Below are 19,325 nucleotides of genomic sequence, written 5' to 3'. Positions count from 1 at the left end.
AAAGCATCAAAAACACTGTAGGTGCTCCCAAACATCTGTGCTGCTAGATTTTGTGTTTTTTGTAATCAGGGTTAAAAAATGAACAAAGACTCCAAAGAAAGACTTAAAAACACAGTATTTTATTTTTTTTTAAAAACAAGTAAAACCCCCAAATTATTTATTGAACATGAGCCAGATTCTATCAAGCACTCAAAGGAATCACATAGAATTTTATGGTTGCCGAGCCGTTCTTCGCGTACGCAGGCGTGTTGTCGTGCGATTCCTGCCCACTGGATCACATCTCTCCACACTGTGCGATGACGATGGGGAGTTTGGGTTTGTTGTTGGGTCCTACTGGAACATTCTGTCAGGGAACAAGGGTCCAAACCAAGTCAATAAATTCAGAAATTAATTATTTGATAAATGTGACAATCCTGGCAAACAATCCTGACACATCTTCAGTAGTGAGGTTTTTTTTTTTTGTTTAAATTGGCGCCCAAGAAGACAGAGACTTCACACCTGCGCTCACGGGAAATGAAAATGTTCATTCCCCAATTTGAGTGTTCAGGTGAGAGGTCAGTGACCTTTCTCACAACACTATTTATCGCCTCGAGCTGGTATCCACCAACCTCCAGGGCAGAGCAGATGTGTGTTGCCCACCTACAAGCATCTGCAGCCCACGTGAATGAAAATAACCAATGACTTTACCTCAATTTTTCTCACAATAAGCAAGCCGTCAATCACTTTTCCTGAAAAGTAAAAAAAATAATTCTGATAAATTAACAGAAAGAGCTAGTTGTTGTTGGTTTTTTTTTAATATTCTGGGTGTTCTTACCAAAAACAACATGCTTCGCATCCAACCAGTGACAGTTAGTGCAGGTGATGAAGAACTGGCAGCCGTTTGTCCCCGGACCGCTGTTTGCCTGAGTGGAGAAACAATGAAAGAAAATGGACAAAAGACCATTTGGAAAACAATGTTTGTCCTGACGAGCTAGAGTTAATCACATTTCCATCACATCTGCTCGTCTCTAGAAGCCGAGGCATCACACTCATCTTAATATCAAGTCAATCAAAGGTGATTGTTGGATAGCAGAGTTTAAAGTTGGATTACGTAGGAGCAGACCGGTCGTTCCTGTACTCCACTAATGCTGCTACACTGGCTGTGTATCGTTAAAACCAAAAGTTAAACCAACATAATATCAGATACACACAATTTGTAAGACTAAGTGACTGAGATTTTTAACGGGCTTCTAAATTTCTGACACCTTCATTCAATCCACAAGCAGTCCCGCCTCATTATGACCGCATTTCAGTACAAAAAGGCAACATACCATGGACAGAAGACCAGGTGTTTCATGCTTGAGAGTGAAGTTTTCATCTGCAAATGGACCCCTGTAAATGCTGCAGACTCCAGTTCCGTCACCCTAAAAAAACGAAATTTATAGGATGGAAAAGTGGGGGCCAATGTCGCTTTAGATGTGCTGCAACTCGCAACATGTCCACCAGGGGGCCAAGAGGACCACAGATGTCCGGCATTTCATCCAATTTTAGGAAGATTAAAAACACATTAAACTTCCCTTTTGAAAACTAGTAACTGCTTATCCATTTAGTTAAGTTTAAGTATGATGTCTGAAGCACCAGGATCTCAGGACTATGACAATACCTAAAGTATTTGCACCACTTGTTCAATCATGCTGTATGCTTATACTCACATTTACAAAATCTCCTCCTTGGATCATAAAGTCTTTTATCACCCTGCCATTTAGAGGAAAAACAAGTCAGTTCAACGTATACAAAACCTCTGACAACCTTTAACATGTCACACATCCAATTATGCTGATTTAATCAGGCTTTCTCTTTAAGTTCAGGTTCAGATTTCACCACTAACTGAAATAAGCTGCTGTGGCTTGTTTACCTGTGAAAGGTGCAACCTTTATATCCAATAGGAACGCCATCCTTCCTGTAGGATAAACATCAGCCAAAATACACATGAAAAAAACAATACAAAGTGCTGCCATAATGCCTCGTGACAAAGCCTTTTCATGTAATAGCAACCTACACATAAATCACTTAACCAAAGTAAATATTTGGTCAAATAAAAATTTGGTCAAATATTTATTTTAGGTCGGTTCTAAGGCAGGTGGCTAAGGTCTCAGCAAACTTTATTATTATTTTTTAATATGACATCAGTGTAACACTTTATTGGGTGTATTTCTGTCAACCATCCTTCTGGCGCCAACATAAATTTAAGATAAACCTTTGAGGGCATGAGTCCAAACCCTTCAATGTTGTTTACGTATTTGGACCTTATGGCACTTAAGTGCAGTTAAAAGCAAGATGATGCACGTGTACTTCTGTAGACGGTCTGTTTACTGTGGAAGTGGCGCTGCCCTCAATTACCTGAACTCCCCTGTGCAGAACTGCCTGTTAAGAGATGATAAAACATTTAAGTTCCCATTTTTGAAAAGTCAGAAACAATCATGTGACTGTGCATCCCTGCAATCAGGACTGCACAATGTATGGATGTGAAAGAATAGAGTTTATATCCTGGGCTGCAAATTTGCAAGATCTTACCGAAAATTCTCTGCCGTCTTTGGAACCACGTCAGCAAACAGTTCTATCTTCATCCGCCCCACGTCCTGAGGAAACAAAAGTAGACGTGGTAATGTCTAAGGCATTCAAACAAATCCACAGTGGTGACAGATTTGCATATCTAACCCAGGAAAACTGGTCAGGTAGCTCTGCTGTAGACCAGGCCTGGCCAACCTGCGGCTCCCGAGCCGCATGCGGCTCTTTGCCTGGTTTCATGCGGCTCTAACGTTCATGTCGAAGTTTGGGTTTGTGCTTTTTTAATGTGCGTGTTTGCTTTGCTTGAGTTCAATACGGTACTTTCGCCAAAAGCGCATGCGCCTTAGATGAAAATAGCGCAACGTTTCTCAGACAAGATCTTTTGAGGAAACAATTAGTGTCAAGTTCGCCTTCAAAATGGCAGGAAAAAAATGCACAGCCAAACGAGAAAACCTGCACGGAAGCTTCGTGACTCGGTTCCGTGATCTACAACTGAAAAGGCCACAGATTGCATTCCTTTAGATACTGTCAATATTTGGGTCAACATACGTCTGCGAGTCTGTGTTTTCTACCCTGTAACACGTGAAATCAAAGCATCGATCTGTTCTGACTGACACCCACGTGAAAGAATTGAATACAAGCCAGATTTGAAGAGGATTGTTCAAAGCAAGGAATGCCAGAAGTCCCACTAAGCAACATGCATAGTAAGAGAAAAAAAAATATTTTAATTATTATATTTTTGTTTGTGGGCTTAGTTGAATTGAGAGTTTGTGTGTGTGAGACAGTGCACACAATGTTCATTGTTGAAAATGACTGGCCCGTGGTCTGTAGAAGTCAAATTCTGTCATTATCATGTTGGTGTGTGACATTTACAATAAATCTGGCTAAGCAGAGGTCTGTGTGTGTGTGTGTGTGTGTGTGTGTGAGGAAGGGATGAGGTGATGAGGTGATGTTCATGTGTGCCCATGTGTGTGATGTGGCTCTTTGCGGTAACACAGTAAAAAATATGGCTCTTAGGCTCTGACTGGTTGGCCACCCCTGCTTTAGACAAACACTCAAGTCTAAAAATAAAAAGGGCAGTAGCACCTAAAGAGGCCGAGCTGGACAGACTGCTTTCGATTTTCACTTTATATTCACACCCATTTCTTTCAGTGTCTTGGCGTTTCACTGGCAAATCTAAAGCGGTTTATCTCAGTACTGAAACAACTTCCCTCCTGTGGCACTTCCCACCCATCACACCAATGCACAGGGGGGAGAAAGAAAGAAGCGAGGAAAGCAGAACGGATGCACAACAGAAGCTCCTCCGGGCCGTGTGTATGCAGCAGGGTGGGTGTCACCCAGGTCTCCTCAGACAGAGGCTTCATGCAAGCTGCCGACTTCTACAACAAAGTAGTGTCTTCACCATTCTGGCGTAAAAAGAGGGTTTTGTCCGTGCCGTGACATCACTGCAGAACTGTGCCTCACACGGACCTCAGCAGAAAGAATCTTGCAAAATAAATAGAAATGCTAACAAAGGAGAGTTAAACACTCATACTGTCGACAGAAAGCTCCAAAGAAATCATTTTGTGACTTGCTTTCTCATCCCAACAAATGGTGAAATATGCTATAAAAAGTAAAGTAAAATGAATCTTACAGGCGACTTTCCTCTTGCCTAAACCGCCATACGATCGGTCAAAATACTGAATAGATTCTTGAGGAAACTGGTTGGAAACATATTCTTTGACATTTCTTCCACATTTAGAAGGAGGATGTATGTTTATTCATTCCAAAGGCAATGCACCAATTACTTGCCAAAAAAATTAAACATTGGGACTTCCTGGTATTGTGGCGTAATTAAATAAGAATGTGGAGCAACAGGGTGGGTGTGTGTGGGTGGGTGTGTGTGTGTGTGTGTGTGTGTGTGTGTGTGTGAGTGGATTAACAAGAATAGTTGGGAGAACCTGTCTTTCCATTGTCATCACCTGTTATCATGGGGAGTAGTGATGCTCCCGTGGTAATATAGAAAAGAAAACAAGGCTCCTTGTCATAATTAAACAGAACAGGCGTGTCCTATTGGTGGTTGCTATTCACAGAGGAGGAAGGTGGAGCCAAAGCGAGCTGCTTAAAGCAGGAACTGCAACAATGACACAACATTCATAGAATCTGCCGCAGGATTTTGTTCCTGCAAGCTTCAAACGTCAGGGGCTCAGCTGGAACTGCGGGACTAGGACCCAGAACAGAGAGGTACGGACTTTCCTGGGGGGATGGGGGGGTGACTGTTTCAGTTCTGTACATTTGCTTGGCTCGAGATGTCAGGGTTTACCTGTCCTCGCTGCTGGGCAGAGGATACCTGTGCAGAAACTCAAAGTCAGAGAACCTTGAAGTAAAAATTAGTGACAAATCTGCCAGACGTCCCTGGCAAGTAAATGTTTAACCCTTGATCACTCTGACAAGACGGTCTATGATTTAATGAGGAATTCAGAAACGTGGAAAATTCTGCAAAGTAGGAAAACAGGTGCTTTTTCCTTGCATTGTTTAGTAATTGACTAAAGGTAACAGGCTGGACACTGATCTTTCACCTGTCTTTCACAGCATTTTCAATCCTGTTCTGATGACACCAAAACCTGTAAATCAAATGCTGCCAGCGAGGAAACGCACAGAACACTAAAATGCTGGCTGTATTACATGAGGTGGTGGCTGCCACAGGCAGCCACACAGACAACACTGACAAATATCTGGTGCTAATGCTTCTCAAGTTGGGACTGGATGCTACGGCCTTCTACTTGTGCTCCCGTAAGCTCTACAGGTACATCTTTACCATGTGCAGCCTGTCCATCGTCTTGGCCGACGTGGTCCTGACATGTTCTCTGGCAGGTGTTTGGTTTGTCGGGGCCGATCGATCTCCGGTGCCGCTCTGCTTCCTCCTGGCTAACGCCGCCGCCACGTATGGAGCGCTACCGTTGCCGGTTATACTCCTGGGTTTAGTGGACTACTATTTACACAATTCTTACCTATGCAACCACAGCAACTCCTGGAAATATCTGAAAAACGCTGCCCTGATTTCACTGGGGTGGACACTGGCTTTAGTCTACTCCCTCACTTATGTCAATGCGGAGGCGAAGGAACTCAACCGGCCGCAGCTGAAGGTTCTAGTTTGTGAGGTAGACGACTCTATGCCCATTGCCCTCTTTGTTCTGACTGTTTTCGCAGCCTTCATTTGTTTGATGTTGCCCTTTCTGCCACGTGTTCCTCAATGGGTAAAAGAAGCCGACAGGTTATCTGAGGTGAGGGAAAAACAGAAGAGCCACAGCAGTGACTTGTTCATCTCAACCGACAGCAAGGAGCAGATGGAGAAGTGTCTGGAGAGAACGTACTCAGAGCGGCCGCCGCTGTGGATCAGCCTAGCTTTGGGATTTGGAACCTTTTGGATACCTTATCTCATGATATCTTCAGTCTGCCTGCTCTTTGACTTGGGTGTGCCGGCCTACATCACCGTCAACGTTCTGTGGCTGGAGTGCACCAACAGTTTTCTCATGGGTATCGTGTTTTGGACGAAGAGCAATAAGGAAGGGCCATATTCTCAACTACCAGAAAATGTGTGCCTATGGAACGTGTACTGGCATTTGAGCAATGGCACGAGAGATGAGCGACTTCCTATTGCTGTGTTCAAGCCCTCCAAAGTGAATAGAACAAGCGTGCGTCTAGTGTAGCCTGAAGGTGGCGCCCGTCAGGTCTATCGGTAAAATATTTGGTTTAAAAGATCATCATTTTCTGTACATCCTGCACTATCGACTCAGCACAAATGATTCTGTGATGAGCACCTCTATAGTTACTAATCCAAACGAAATTTTCGATAAATAAAAGCTGTTTCTGTTCCTCATGTCTCAATTTATTATTGACCTGTGGGCGTGATGATTGCTTCTCAAATGTGGTAGAGACACAATCATTTAGAGAGGACAAAAGAAGACAACTGAGATAAGCGAGAGCAGATGTACTTTGGTAAAGCCAGTCAAAGTTTATTATTAACAGCAACTAGCCTAGGAGCAAAAATTAACCCCATTTTTGAGCTACAAACTTATAGAGATAAGTATTCATTTTCATTGCATTGTTAGGAGAATAACATTAAGCTTCTTTGCTAACCCTACTTTCCTAAAAACCTGGTGAACTAACATTGAAAACAACAAAAATATGATGTAGCAGAGAAGATATCTAAAGGAAACTATTAAAAAGCAGAAGATGATCATCAACTTTGTCAAGAAAACCAAAAACCCTGACAAACGGCCTCACAGAGGGGCTGCGCCACATCAGAAGAGCTGAGCTGACGAAGCCTTCTGGATAGAAGGCGAAACGTCTTCAAAAGAGAAGAAAAACAGGCCAGTGTACACAGAAAACTACCTTGGATACACATCAGAAGAATGAGCAACATCAGTAAATGCTGCACCTGTACGACAATCATCTGACACTGAGTCCAACTTCACCACAATAAAGCTGCAAAACAAACAATTTTCCTTAAGTATGTTAACACTTTACAGCCGCTACGTTCTAGATCTATAAAACGAATGTCGTAAAAGTTGTGATGAATCAATGTCACTGCAAACTAAATGAGCACGGACGATGGTGACGCCTGTGGTACCCAATCCAACAACTTGTACATTTGCTCTTATACCAATCTAAAATGAAGGAAGAGCAGCATAGGAGCAAAAGAATGATACGATGCTTTGAAATCAGGAGAGCGAGCCAGGTAAGAGCAGAGGAAGGCTAAAAACAACATGGGGACAAACTTGAACGGCGTTTACGGCTGGACTGCACAAACACAAGCATGGCCGCCTCACTCCTGGCTGACCCGAACAGGTTCTATGCCCAGGTTGAACAGGCTTCTGAGCCACCAGTACAGCTTCTCCACAAGACGTCACCCAACAAGACAAAACATCACGTGGCAGAGGATGACGCAGGAAGGGGTAATAAATCTGTCAACGCAGGTAAAGCGACTGGCCCGGATGGCACTCCATCTCCTTTTCTTAAACCCAGTTTCCTTCCATTTTTACAGACATTTTGAATCTGTGTGGTTCCTACATGGTTTAATGACAGGCCCCTAGCCTCTGGTATACTGTAATGAAATGCTTGGAGAAAGTGGCGAAGACATACATAAATGATGAGACATCTGCCAATACTGACCCACTACAGTTTGCCTATGGCTCTAACAGACCTGTGGATGATGCTGCATCTCTCGCCATACATACTGAGCTGAAACATCTGGAATGTAAAACCACATTTTAATTGAGAAGGACACAGGCATCTGCATCTTGGGCTCACTTGCCTGGTCACTAAACACCAGTTGTGTCGCAAAAAGGGCTCAATACAATAGTCTACAATAGATGCAGTTTGGTAATACCACAGCTCATGACTGTAAACAGTAAAGACAGCATCTATAGGATCACTACTAGCTGCTGCAAGAACAAAGCACTCAGTATAACGGAGGACATCCATCACCCAGCCTCTCCTCCCAGTTATCGTCAGGGAAGCATCTAGAGCATCAGAGCTGGGCCCTCGCCAGGTGGTCGCTCAGGTTACTGAACCACAGCTTTTAAATGATGGTGGAAGCTGTGGACTATTTATTCATTCATTTAGTGGTGCTTTTAAAAATCCTACATTGTCACTGTTTTTATATGTTGTTACTGTTGTTAAATTAACTGTACAGTGTACTTTTTAATGTTTATGCCCAATAAACTAAAGTCGAACAATCACCAGGAATGACTTTCAAGCAACTTTGTGGATTTTTAATAGTCACATGTGCCACCTTAATTTAAACACTTCGACAATGTATCAGAATTTAGAAATCTGTCTCTCCATCTTGTGAAAGCCTAAATGCTTTGGGGAAAACAAAAAAATTAGCACGTATGTATATGCATGCGTGTGGTATGTATGTATGTATGAATGAATGTATGAATGAATGAATAAATAAATCAGCGAGCACAGCCTGAATGTGGAGGAACAATGTTCCATTTATAACCTCAATACTCAATAACCTAACTCAAACATATAATGGAACCCGCTTTTAGCATATTTCTGTCGTTTTTGAGGGGGTGTTTTCGTATTAAAACCACAAAGAGCGCCACATTACTTACACAAAAATAAAGAGATCTGAGAGTAATAGCAACGTAAACTCAACGTTGGTGGTAAATTATACGTTCTTCTCACCTGTCCTCCGATGGTAATATCGAAGAATACCACTGGGTTGCTGGGGTTTGACTGCAGGATGGACATTATGACAGTTTTTAAGCAGTGTAACAGGGCTAGTTTGTCCAACTACACGCTTCAACTTTGAATATGGAGGAAGCCATTGACGAAAATGAACTACGGCTCGTCATTTGGGACAAACCTCCCATCACTAACGAATCGCGATTGGAAAATGGAAACGTATTAGTGCCCTCTGTTGGGCACTTTCTTCCCTGGAAAATGTCTTTTGTCGGAACGTTAAATAGTTAAAGGCTTGTTTATGTGGTCTCCACACTAATGTCAGAGCTTTAGCCAGTTTAAGTAGAGACACTCTGCGAATCGTCACCTCTGCGCCATTTCCAATCACGTCCAAACCCAGTTCATCATCTGACATTAGAATTGTCAAATTACGTGAAATTAATTGTAAAAAGAATAATTTATGCAACTAGATTCAGGACAACACTGAGGAGGAGTACCGGTGCCTGGTGAGGGACTTTGTTGCCTGGTGCCACAACAACAGCCTGCAGCTCACCTCCAAAACTAAAGAACTGGTCATTGACTTTGGGAGGGACCGACCGAGACCTAGACCAGTTCAGATAGGAACGGAGGAGGTGGAGGGCGTGCAGACCTACAAATATCTTGGGCTGTGGCTGGACAATAGGCTGGACTGGACAAGCAACACAAGGCAGCTGTACAAGAAGACCCAGAGCAGGATGTACTTCCTGAGGAGACTCAGATCCTTCAACATCTGCAGGAAACTCCTCTGGATGTTCTACCAGTCTCAAGTTCAGGACAAACAGACTGGGGAACTCATTCATCCCCCGAGCCAATAGACTGTTCAACTCCTCACTGGGGGGGAGGAGGGCCAACAGAAGGACTGGAACAACACTGCAATAACATAATACTGGGACATCCATTCATTCAGTTCATTCATTCATTCAGTTCATTTATTTACATTTCTATAGTTTTATATTTATATTCTATTTTAATTTATTCTATTTGATTTCCTATTTTATTCTATTTTTATTATCTTTAATAGGTTTAATGGTGTGTAATGGTGGTGGGTAATTTTGTACAGTGCTGTACGTTTTTTTGGAGATGCTAATTTCCCTGATGGACACCCCCTAAAGGGATCAATAAAGTACTCAATCAAACAATCAATCAATCAACACTGAAAGACTTACAGGAAGTATTTTCTTATTTTGGATTCATGCAAACAGAATCAAATAAACAAATATTGCTTACAAGCACCAAACCTAACCACACGAAAGGTTAAAATGTTATAGGTTGCTGTTTATTTGGCTAATCTTTAACATTACTGATGCTCTTTGTCATATAATTACGGTAATTGGTTAAAAGTGACAAATAATAAAAAAAAAGAATGAGATCACAAAGTGTGTAAAAAAACTAGAACGGTGAACAAGTGCAAAGACGTGTACCAGCACAAAAATGACTGTAAATGACTGTTTCTGTACGTTTTATTTACTCAAATTAAACAATTCACAACTGTCAGACTGAAAAGGTGGTTCGTTAAAATAATAACAAAAACATGGAAAATCAGACTACAAATGTTTGCAAATGATGTACTAACGCACCACAATAAAAAAAAGTTAGATTGAAAAGTGACACCACGGGGAAATGAAACAAAGGCCTTCAGGAAAGACTTTTTTATGTAAAGTAATGCGGTTTTTTAACATTGACACCATATTCTGAGAGAGCAGGAGCGAGGTCCTCCATTGTCAGCGTGTATTTCTTATCCTAAACAGAGAGGGACAGATAAGTCAAAAGGCTATTAGCTGGTCGCAGTCATACACAGCAACATGTGATGCATTTAAAGCAGAACTCATCAAGCTAACTGTTTATTCTCTGATTTCTGAGCACATTTACTGTAATCATCAAGTCATTAAGTTTTTGAGAAGTCTTTATCAAATGGATCATACTCAAAATAATTCCTCGTATTATTTACAGAAGCTGCAAATATCAATGAAGAGTTCTGTTTTCTATCTAAAAGATTGTTGGCAATTGCAGATTCTGCTCTTTATTGTCCTGAGAAAACCTATTCAATAACATAACCAGCTACCAAAACACCGACCTTTGTCTTACTCCTGGAGCTGCCAGAAGCCGTGCCCTTCATTTTACAGTACTGCAGCGCATCATTGGCAATGTCGGAGATAAATTTCTGAGAGGCGAGGGAGATCAGGCGGATTCTGAGGAGAAAAACAAACCATTCAGATGAAATCACAATCACATCTTTTGCTTTTCCAAATGTTCCAACATATCCAAAGATATTGCTGAAAGAAGATCTTTTCATAGCCATGACAGATCTCTTCACACCAAATGCAATAAAATGCTCAGTTCCCGGTAGATTTAGTATGTGGTTTTTTTACAACAAAGATAAGTTCAGTAATCAGTTCCTGGTGCAAACACCTGTGGTGGAGAAACAGTAAAAACCATAATAATGCAGTCATTGTCTTACATTCTGGGATCAGAGGCCTCAAAGCCAGCCCGGTTGAGGTAGTAGCCTGTCACTGCGTCAGGAATCTGAAAGGTCAACATGGCCATGAACAGATTCAAACAGAAGAACACCACTGAAGCAAGTTTAGAGGTGAACAACCTTTACGTGACAAGAAAAATCAAGGACAACTTAATTCCCTGGCGGCTGAGTCACACAGACACACATTAATCATGAATAAAAGCTGTTGTGTTTCTGACATGACTGTGTTTTGTAAAGACAGAGACCCACTGTAGGAGTGTACTCTTCCAACTGCATGAGGAAATCCGCCAGAGGTGTGGTTGAGACGGCGGACTTGACATCTCCGTTGGCGATTCCTCCAGGAACATAGACCCCGTTGGAGACTGTTGTGTCGGCTGACGGTGTCACCATGGACGCTGAAACACAACGCACAAAGTCAACAACCTGTTGCACTAAATAACCAGCAGCAGGCACATCTGCACCGACTTGTGTAACGTTATGCAACGCGACAATCCAAGAAATCGCCTCTGCAGACTAACGCTTGTGTTTTGAACAATGTAACGCAACCACCAACTTTAAGACCAGCCTGGCACAATCTTACCATTACTAGTGGCAGGAGGGTTGCTGCCGGCGTTTTCTGTTGCGTTTTCATTAGCGATGCAATTGCTTGAAGTTGAAGATGTCGTCGATGAGACTCCGGTGGTGACAGCTTGATTAGCGTTATCCATATTCATGGTGAAATTGTTAGCTAACGCGCTAATCTTTGCTAGCTACCACAAAGAAACGCTCGACTTTGGTCTAAAACACGATCCGGTGCTCTATGACGCCCACCAATAAGCGACTATAAAATGTTGTACAGGGAATTAACGTTAGTTTTGTTATCAAATTGGGATTCAAACGATAAACTGCAGGCACTATTTATCGTTAGAAAGCTAAGCTACCACACAGCATAGCTGGACTGCAAAGCTGGTAGCGACACGTGACCCAGCTTGTTTCGGAACCTGACGGAAGCAACCGAAGATTTCCGAAGGTTTTGGGCGACCAACGGACTCGATCTAAATTTACGTACTTTATTTTCAGGACAAGGGGTGTCCGTACAATTGTTTCTATCTATATAAAAGTTAACGTTAACTTGGACTGGCATGTGTCATGCACGGCATTTTGTCTGTGCTCTCTGGATGTCTGCAGAATGTGACCTGTAGGGGGCGACACTTCCCTGGCTGCTAAACCTTAAGGAAGTGTCCGGTGTGCTGAGCTCACATTATGATTTGTTCTATGTCCCGTGAGCAAGGCGGGAAAGGTTGCTGTCAGGGTTTCATAGCAGTTCGGGACAGAACCGGTTGTTACGGTCCAGAATTGGTTTCTGCTTGGTGTCGGCTTCCAGAATGACGTCACCTGTCCGTGTGATCGTGGTGGGAGCCGGTAACCGAGGAGAAAACTACTCTAATTTTGCGTCCGTCCACCCTGAGCGCATGAAGGTAGGTGTGAGAGACCTGGCACCTGAAGCTGTCCTCACTAACTGTGCAGGAGCTGATGCCTCTGCATTTTCAGGTTGTTGCGGTGGCTGATCCAAGGAAATTCGCCCGCACAAAACTTGGAAAACAACACAACATTGGTGGCGAAAATCTATTTGAAGGTCTGCATAAAATAAGGCATATTATTGAATAGTCTATTATAATAACAGCCACTGCTTTCATTTGTTTTTGATGAATTAGACTGGAAGTTTGTGGTCGAAAGAGAGAAGTTTGCAGACGCGGTCATCATTTGTACCCCTGACCGCTTACATAAGGTAAGTATGCAAGAGTTGAGTATTGCTTTCTTCCAGGTGAAAATCTCATTATTATTTGAAAGTATTCCTGATTTTGATGTCTTCCAGGAGCCTGCAGTGGCTTTTGCTAAAAAAGGATACCACATTCTGCTGGAGAAACCCATGGCAGTGAGTCTCTGTTCTGATCACCCTTTGATTACTATGGCTAGTTTAGGTGCGTTTATGCTGGGAAAAAATACACAAAGTTGTCCTCAATCAATAAAATATATGAATAAAAATGAGAAATAAATGAAAAACATTTTTTGTGTGTTTCTCTGGTGTCAGACAACTGTGGAAGATTGCAAACTGATCGTGCAGACTTGCATTCAGAGCGGAGTCATGCTGTCAGTGGGCCACGTTCTCCGCTACGATCCAACCATCCACAAGATAAAGGTTAATATTTCTCTGCTTTCTGCTTGGTTGTTGTTTACAAGACTTTGAGTAGGATTTTAATATCACGTTTTTATTCTGGCCTAACAAATTGCATTCATTGGTCAATCTTACAGGAGCTGATTGATGCTGGAGCTATAGGCGATGTCATTCATATTCAGCACCTCGAGCCGGTAGGGAAGCACCGTATATGAATAAATGAATTATATATGCATGTGTCCGGGCTCTTCCCTGTAGCCATGATAGTAATTACATGTTTATTTCATTTGAGACTGCTGAAAGACGTTTGTCCCGTCGTAGGTGGGCTTTTACCACTTTGCTCATTCGTTTGTTCGTGGAAACTGGAGGAATGAAGCCGAGAGCTCGTTCTCTCTGTTGGCCAAGTCGTGCCACGACATTGACCTGATACATCACTGGGCTGGAGCACGCAGGTAATCTGCAAGGAATAATAAAACACAAGCTGAGCAGATGCCATAAAGTAACACATGCTGCACTGGACCACACACTGAGGGGGCTGCTTTTAACTTGCAGGTGTCTGAAGGTGTCATCGTTCGGATCCCTCAGCCTCTTCACGACAGAAAACAAGGTGGGTTGTGGCATCTGAATATCTGAGCAAATATTTGATGACCTGTTGACACAATTGAGGGGGAAAGGGGCAAAACTGGGTGTGTTTTTAAGCCGGCAGGTGCTGCAGATCGCTGCCTGGACTGTCCCGTAGAGAAGGACTGTCCGTATTCTGCATGCAAAATATACCTGGACAGCATCAAACGGGTACAGTTTCCACAGTTTAAAGCACAGACGCAACGCCCTGACAGGAAATCCTCGTTTTATGTGTGTTCTCTTTGTGTTTGTGCGCTAGGGTCACACTGGCTGGCCCGTGTCAGTCATATGTGCGAACTCCCACCCAAACCTGGAGTCGGTGACTGAGGCTTTGCGGACTGGACCTTATGGTCGCTGCGTCTACGCGTGTGACAATGACGTCTGCAGTAATCAGGTTGGAGAGGACTGGGTATTATTATTAACCTAAACACGTGTTGGTTCCTGTTAACGGGGTCTCAGGGATACTTCACATGCATTTGGGGCTTAGGAAAATTTGGCAAATCTGAATTGGTCTCAGGAGCAAATGGGTGTTTATTTCTAGATATTATTATTATATACTATAATGAGCCAAGTGTGCCCGACCCTCAGTTAGAGATATCCTGGTGGAAGATGGATGAATGATAAAGTTAAATCCTTGTTATTCACGTCATGTCTTCTTTTCTCACCAGATTGTGAACCTGGAGTTTGAGGGGGGGGTGACGGCGGCGTTTACCATGGTGGCGTTCACCGAAGAAATATGCCAAAGAAAAACAACAATTTACGGCAGCAAGGTAGCAAGAAAACACAGTGAGGCACATACTAATAAAAAGCAGTGCATTTTGTTAAATGCTGCGTTCAGTGAGCTGAGACACACTTGTGCACTCGGCCAAAACCTTGCTTTTGAAAAGCGAATCGGTTGATATTTACCTGTCCTGTTGAAACCCTGTCAGGGAGAGCTGTCCTACGACGGCCACCAGGTCCGCGTGTTTGACTTTCTGACCCAGATGTCAACAAGGCACGTCGGACAAGATGATATCCCCAAGAAGTTCGGCATGAGCGGCCATGCGGCAGGAGACTATAACCTCATCAGGGCCTTTATTTCTGCTGTGGCGGTGAGTGATCTTTGATGCTGTCCTGGTTTCCTACAGAGTCTTTTTCCAGGTCCCCATTTGCCCGTTAATATTACTGGCACATCTGATTGTTTAACCATGCGTGTTTTTGTGAATGCAGAACGGTGATCCATCCCACATCCGCAGCGGTCCGGAGGAGACGCTGATGAGCCATTTACTGGTGTTTGAGGCCGAGCGTTCACGTCTGCAGAGCCGAGTGGTGTACTGTGGTGAAACGAACCAAAAATGACAATAACTGGTGAATAAGAGCTGTTGAGGGGACCTGTAGAAGGTTGGAGAAACAGTGACTTGTCCATTTTAATGGGTTTGAAACACTAGTTTTGTTCACTTTGTCAAGCAGATTGCAATAAACAATGAATCTTCCATCTGAAGACCCTGATGCTGACTTTCCACACCCACAAACAACTCTTTTCCATGCAACACAACACCACAATAACTTTTTATTCCTTGTGAATGTGAATCTCTTCTATGTGCACATAAATTAAACATGAGGTGTCAGAGGTCTAGGAGCCTAGGCTTCACTGACAGTTGACAGATTTCAGTTTAATCCTCATTTTGATTAAAAAAAATATATAGTTCACTCCCACCGATTAGTCCTGACTCCTAATTTACATCTGTGAAACAATATTTAATAGGAACCAGTCTTAATTCCCTTAGTAATTTGTTAAAACCCCTTTAGTGTTTGTCATTTCTGATTTCTTTCCATTTTTTTTTGCACTGTGTTGTGTTGCGCTTCCATTTCTGAACACAAGGCGTCGCTGGTTGACTACAACTCCGTATTCGCCTGGGTCACCTGTTAGAAACGAGTCAGAAAATATTCAAATGAGGTGGAATAACGTGAATAATTTAATGTATGTTTGAAAATAAATGAGTGAATGTTGTGGAAACCGTTTTTGAGAAAAGCTTTTACCATTAAATCTTAAAATTTAGTTAAAGCTAAAGTAAAAATCAGCTCAATGACTGCAGCATGCATCTTCAGCCAATTCTCCATATACACTTTTTTAAGCCTAATAAAAGCATATGCCTTTGTTTTTATTTATCAATGTTATATATATGTATATATATAGAGAGAGAGCACTTCTTTGGTGTATATAAAACCTAAAGGTAGCACAGCCCTTGCAGTAAGTCACACTCCGTCATGAAGGGTGGGGTCTTTCTTAACCGCACTGCGTACAAGATAGTGACAACTCCACGCCATGTTGGGACCTTGCGACACATGCTGGGATGACTAATTCTGCTGTATTCCAGAGACTCCTACTCCCCGAAGTGTTTCTCGTTGTCACAAGTATAAAATTGCTGTGGCAACAGAGATGTGTCGATAAAACTAAAGAAATGAGGGAAAGCTTTGATTCATTGCCAGGATAAGACTGCGTGAGCGTGGGCACACCTTCGGGCAAAGATTCTATTTTCCACATGATGTCACCTGCCTGATAATTCTTGTATTCAGGGCTTGTGCTTAGTCTCCCTTTTGAAGGTGTCCTAAAATATAGGTCATGACCTTTTTTGTCTTTTGCTCCCACTGTAATTAAAAAAAATTGGCGTGATCGCGAAGCACTACGCCGACTCATACGAGTACAAGGAGCATAAGTCACACGGGCCGAGCCAGATAAACTGGCGCCGTACTCCTAGAGAGCTTTCAAACTGAGTCAGCAGCTGTATTCTTGAGTGACTCAAGCGATCTTCCGGAGGGCCCTGCCCTCGGCGCTGCCTCACGCGGAGACGAGCTCTGTGCTGTGAGCGCACGTCCTTACCTCACAGCAGCATCACGTCCACCCAATTCATTAGAAACAGACCAACGCAACAGTGAGGAATAGTTTCCACTGACTGGCGCTGCGGCTTTAGAGGGATTAACTAACGTACGGATTCTTTCAATCCCACTGTGATTTACAGTAGACAGAGAGCTGAGATCTCCCTCCTCACGCCTGGCAGCAGCAACATCACGTTTAAAACGGAGGGAATCTCACAGTTCCCTCACCCCCAACCCCCACCCCAGAGAGCAGAAATCTGCCATCCTGGAAGAACAAGAGGAGGAGGAATAGAGGAACGGAACCAATAAAGTGTTATACACGCTGTAGTTTGGCTCATTTGGTGACTCACCAGGAAACGATGGGGCGGGAGTGAATGTAAAGTGAGCGAAGGGAAGAAGGTGGGAGTGCGGGGAGGGATGGAATGAGAAAAAGAGGAATATTGGCATCGTTGCTCGACAGGATTCTAAGATATGTTGTGGCAGAAGACGAGGAGGTTCAGCCACGGTTTTCCAGAAATCTGTTGCGATGAGATCTCAGATGGCTTTGATTCCCACAAACACACACACACACGGAAAACACAAAAAGGGAGGTTAAGTGGTGATTCAAAAAGACTTTGACCTCACTGCCAAGCCGAGCAAATATAGACTTTACTCAATACGGAAAACACTCATCTCGTCCATGTCCTATTGAGCAATCGGATGGTGCTGTTTATGGTTTTGAAGCAATGATCTTGTCATTTCAAACAAGTCTAAATACACCCTCTTTTTATAGTTCTAACGCTATTGCAGACTTGAGGCCGTCTTTGCCCGCCCCTGTCAGAGACGCGTCCACGGGCAAAGAATGGCTCTTTTCATGCCCTGGGCCCTGCTGCTCGTTTGAAGCTGTCACCGTGAAATCAGATGTGACGCAGCTTGAATCACTCCGGTACCGGCCACTTCCTCTGCAGCTTCACCCCCAGACTGCATTGTGGTTCGCTTTGGGAAAAAAACAAAGTGTGTTGTTGCCTGTGTTGGGGGAAGTGTTGTGTGGAGTCTTAAATCATCATTAACGCGGCGTTCCGACCCAGATCCAGATGAATGGTCTCGTTTGAGCGGTTTCTCAGCTACTGCATCGGCTGTCATCCATCTGCAGTCTGTCCTCGTCCTCCCTGTGGCCTTCGGCGTTTGATAAGTGAGCCGTGTCCCTACAGGATGGGGAGGGTAAAGGTCACGGTGGGACACCCACTCACACGCCGAAGGAGGCCGATTCCTCCCCGATACCCCCGGGTCCTTGTCAGACCAGTAAATCTATTAAATTAGGACAGTTTCCTGTGGATGATCACGTCTGCGTTGGTTCACCTGAAGGAGTGTGTTTCTCTAAGCTCCTCCCCTCAGAAGTTTGAGTCATTTATCAGGGTTTGGCAGCAGAAATGTGACTGTTTTGGGTCAGACTGAAGGAAGTGGTGGGTGGTGGCAATGAGCTGTGGTCAGGTAGGCAGGAAACAGGGATATTTCATGAAGTCTTTTTTTTTTTTTAATACATGTTACAGCTCCCAGTGTTGACACGCGTGGGATACGAGGCCCAAACATGCCACGCATGTTTAGGGAAAACAGCAGCGGGCTCGTCTGTCTGCACGTCTGCAGCGGCAGCGCCGTAATTACTATTACATGTTTGTACACAGCTGGTTCCTCTATAAGAGAATCCCTTATGTCAGCACATCAACCTACACAAATGTATTTACCATGCAACATGTACTGTATGTTGACACCTACTTATTGTAATTGTCTTTCCAGGGAGGCATTTCTGCTGTCCAATTCAATGTACAATAACTTCAGTACACGTTTGAGTTGGCGTGCTGCGCATTTGTACTGCTGCATGAGAAGAATTCATTGGAAACCCTTTAAAAGCTGCCCATTTCTTTCTTTCTTTAACCAGAATTCTGAATTTAAAGGTAATAAAATCTGAACTAAAGGTCGGAAATTTGAGCTCCGGTAGGTTTTCCCCCCACATGTCGCCCTTACTGTCTTCATTGTGGTTGTTCTGAAAACATGATGTTTTGAGATTTATTTCCAGCACTGCTGCCGGATGTTTCAGAACTTGAACCGTTAGTGCCTCTCGGTGCTTCCAGGCTTTGATCGAGGGTCCTTGGAGTCCACGTTTGATGGTCCGTCTTTAATCTGACATGAGGGAGTTCCTTCAGAGCGATCCATCACATTTCTGAAAAACAAGCGCGCACGTGGGGGGGCTGTGCGCATGTGGGAGGTGGGCTTCTGACTGCGCCGACAGCTGTGAGGGACGAAGGTCTGTCGGAGCAGGAAATGACTTGACCTTCCCGTTGGGAGACAACAACCCCCGCTGCCTCCAACATCCTGGGTCACTACACGCGCCCACGAAGGGCAAAGCAGCAGATTATTGCTAATCCAGGCAGCGAATGTGGCTGGATCAATACTGAATGAGAAACCAGCGCTGCACATGGC

The 19,325-nt window shown here is 43.5% G+C and overlaps 4 protein-coding genes across 6 annotated transcripts; 2 read left to right on the top strand and 2 right to left on the bottom strand.

The window, feature by feature from the left end:
* Positions 1 to 105: 105 nt before the first annotated feature.
* On the bottom strand, positions 106 to 8,884 carry ppih (peptidylprolyl isomerase H (cyclophilin H)). Of its 2 annotated transcripts, none has more exons than XM_057041182.1 (9): positions 8,725 to 8,884; positions 2,554 to 2,618; positions 2,380 to 2,403; positions 1,895 to 1,939; positions 1,692 to 1,734; positions 1,311 to 1,403; positions 815 to 902; positions 688 to 728; positions 106 to 343 (listed from the first exon to the last, which is right to left on the bottom strand). In XM_057041182.1, the coding sequence occupies exons 1-9, from the start codon at positions 8,788 to 8,790 to the stop codon at positions 275 to 277; spliced, it is 534 nt and encodes a 177-aa protein (XP_056897162.1). In that variant the 5' UTR covers positions 8,791 to 8,884; the 3' UTR covers positions 106 to 274. The 2 variants fall into 2 exon arrangements, with proteins under 2 accessions (XP_056897162.1, XP_056897161.1); XM_057041181.1 differs by lacking the exon at positions 8,725 to 8,884 and adding an exon at positions 2,698 to 2,802.
* On the top strand, positions 4,517 to 6,402 carry si:dkeyp-100a1.6 (probable G-protein coupled receptor 160). Of its 2 annotated transcripts, XM_057041180.1 has the most exons (3): positions 4,517 to 4,770; positions 5,119 to 5,332; positions 5,401 to 6,402. In XM_057041180.1, the coding sequence occupies exons 2-3, from the start codon at positions 5,293 to 5,295 to the stop codon at positions 6,234 to 6,236; spliced, it is 876 nt and encodes a 291-aa protein (XP_056897160.1). In that variant the 5' UTR covers positions 4,517 to 4,770; positions 5,119 to 5,292; the 3' UTR covers positions 6,237 to 6,402. The 2 variants fall into 2 exon arrangements, with proteins under 2 accessions (XP_056897160.1, XP_056897159.1); XM_057041179.1 differs by having other exon boundaries at positions 4,527 to 4,770; positions 5,119 to 6,402.
* A 1,318-nt stretch (positions 8,885 to 10,202) lies between the features above and the next one.
* On the bottom strand, positions 10,203 to 12,189 carry taf10 (TAF10 RNA polymerase II, TATA box binding protein (TBP)-associated factor). Its single transcript, XM_057041221.1, has 5 exons — positions 11,817 to 12,189; positions 11,486 to 11,631; positions 11,219 to 11,283; positions 10,835 to 10,949; positions 10,203 to 10,500 (listed from the first exon to the last, which is right to left on the bottom strand). Exons 1-5 carry the CDS (start codon positions 11,947 to 11,949, stop codon positions 10,411 to 10,413), a joined length of 549 nt encoding a protein of 182 aa, XP_056897201.1. The 5' UTR covers positions 11,950 to 12,189; the 3' UTR covers positions 10,203 to 10,410.
* A 185-nt stretch (positions 12,190 to 12,374) lies between these two features.
* zgc:154075 (uncharacterized protein LOC556929 homolog) lies at positions 12,375 to 15,492 on the top strand. The gene is made up of 13 exons (XM_057041220.1): positions 12,375 to 12,693; positions 12,767 to 12,851; positions 12,931 to 13,004; positions 13,092 to 13,151; positions 13,308 to 13,415; positions 13,529 to 13,585; positions 13,713 to 13,843; positions 13,944 to 13,998; positions 14,091 to 14,183; positions 14,272 to 14,406; positions 14,681 to 14,782; positions 14,942 to 15,103; positions 15,222 to 15,492. Exons 1-13 carry the CDS (start codon positions 12,601 to 12,603, stop codon positions 15,348 to 15,350), a joined length of 1,284 nt encoding a protein of 427 aa, XP_056897200.1. The 5' UTR covers positions 12,375 to 12,600; the 3' UTR covers positions 15,351 to 15,492.
* Positions 15,493 to 19,325: the final 3,833 nt, after the last annotated feature.

The sequence above is a fragment of the Takifugu flavidus genome, chromosome 8 (genome assembly GCF_003711565.1).
Source record: "Takifugu flavidus isolate HTHZ2018 chromosome 8, ASM371156v2, whole genome shotgun sequence".
NCBI classification, from domain to species: Eukaryota; Metazoa; Chordata; class Actinopteri; order Tetraodontiformes; family Tetraodontidae; genus Takifugu; species Takifugu flavidus.
This window is presented reverse-complemented; position numbering and strand designations above follow the sequence as displayed.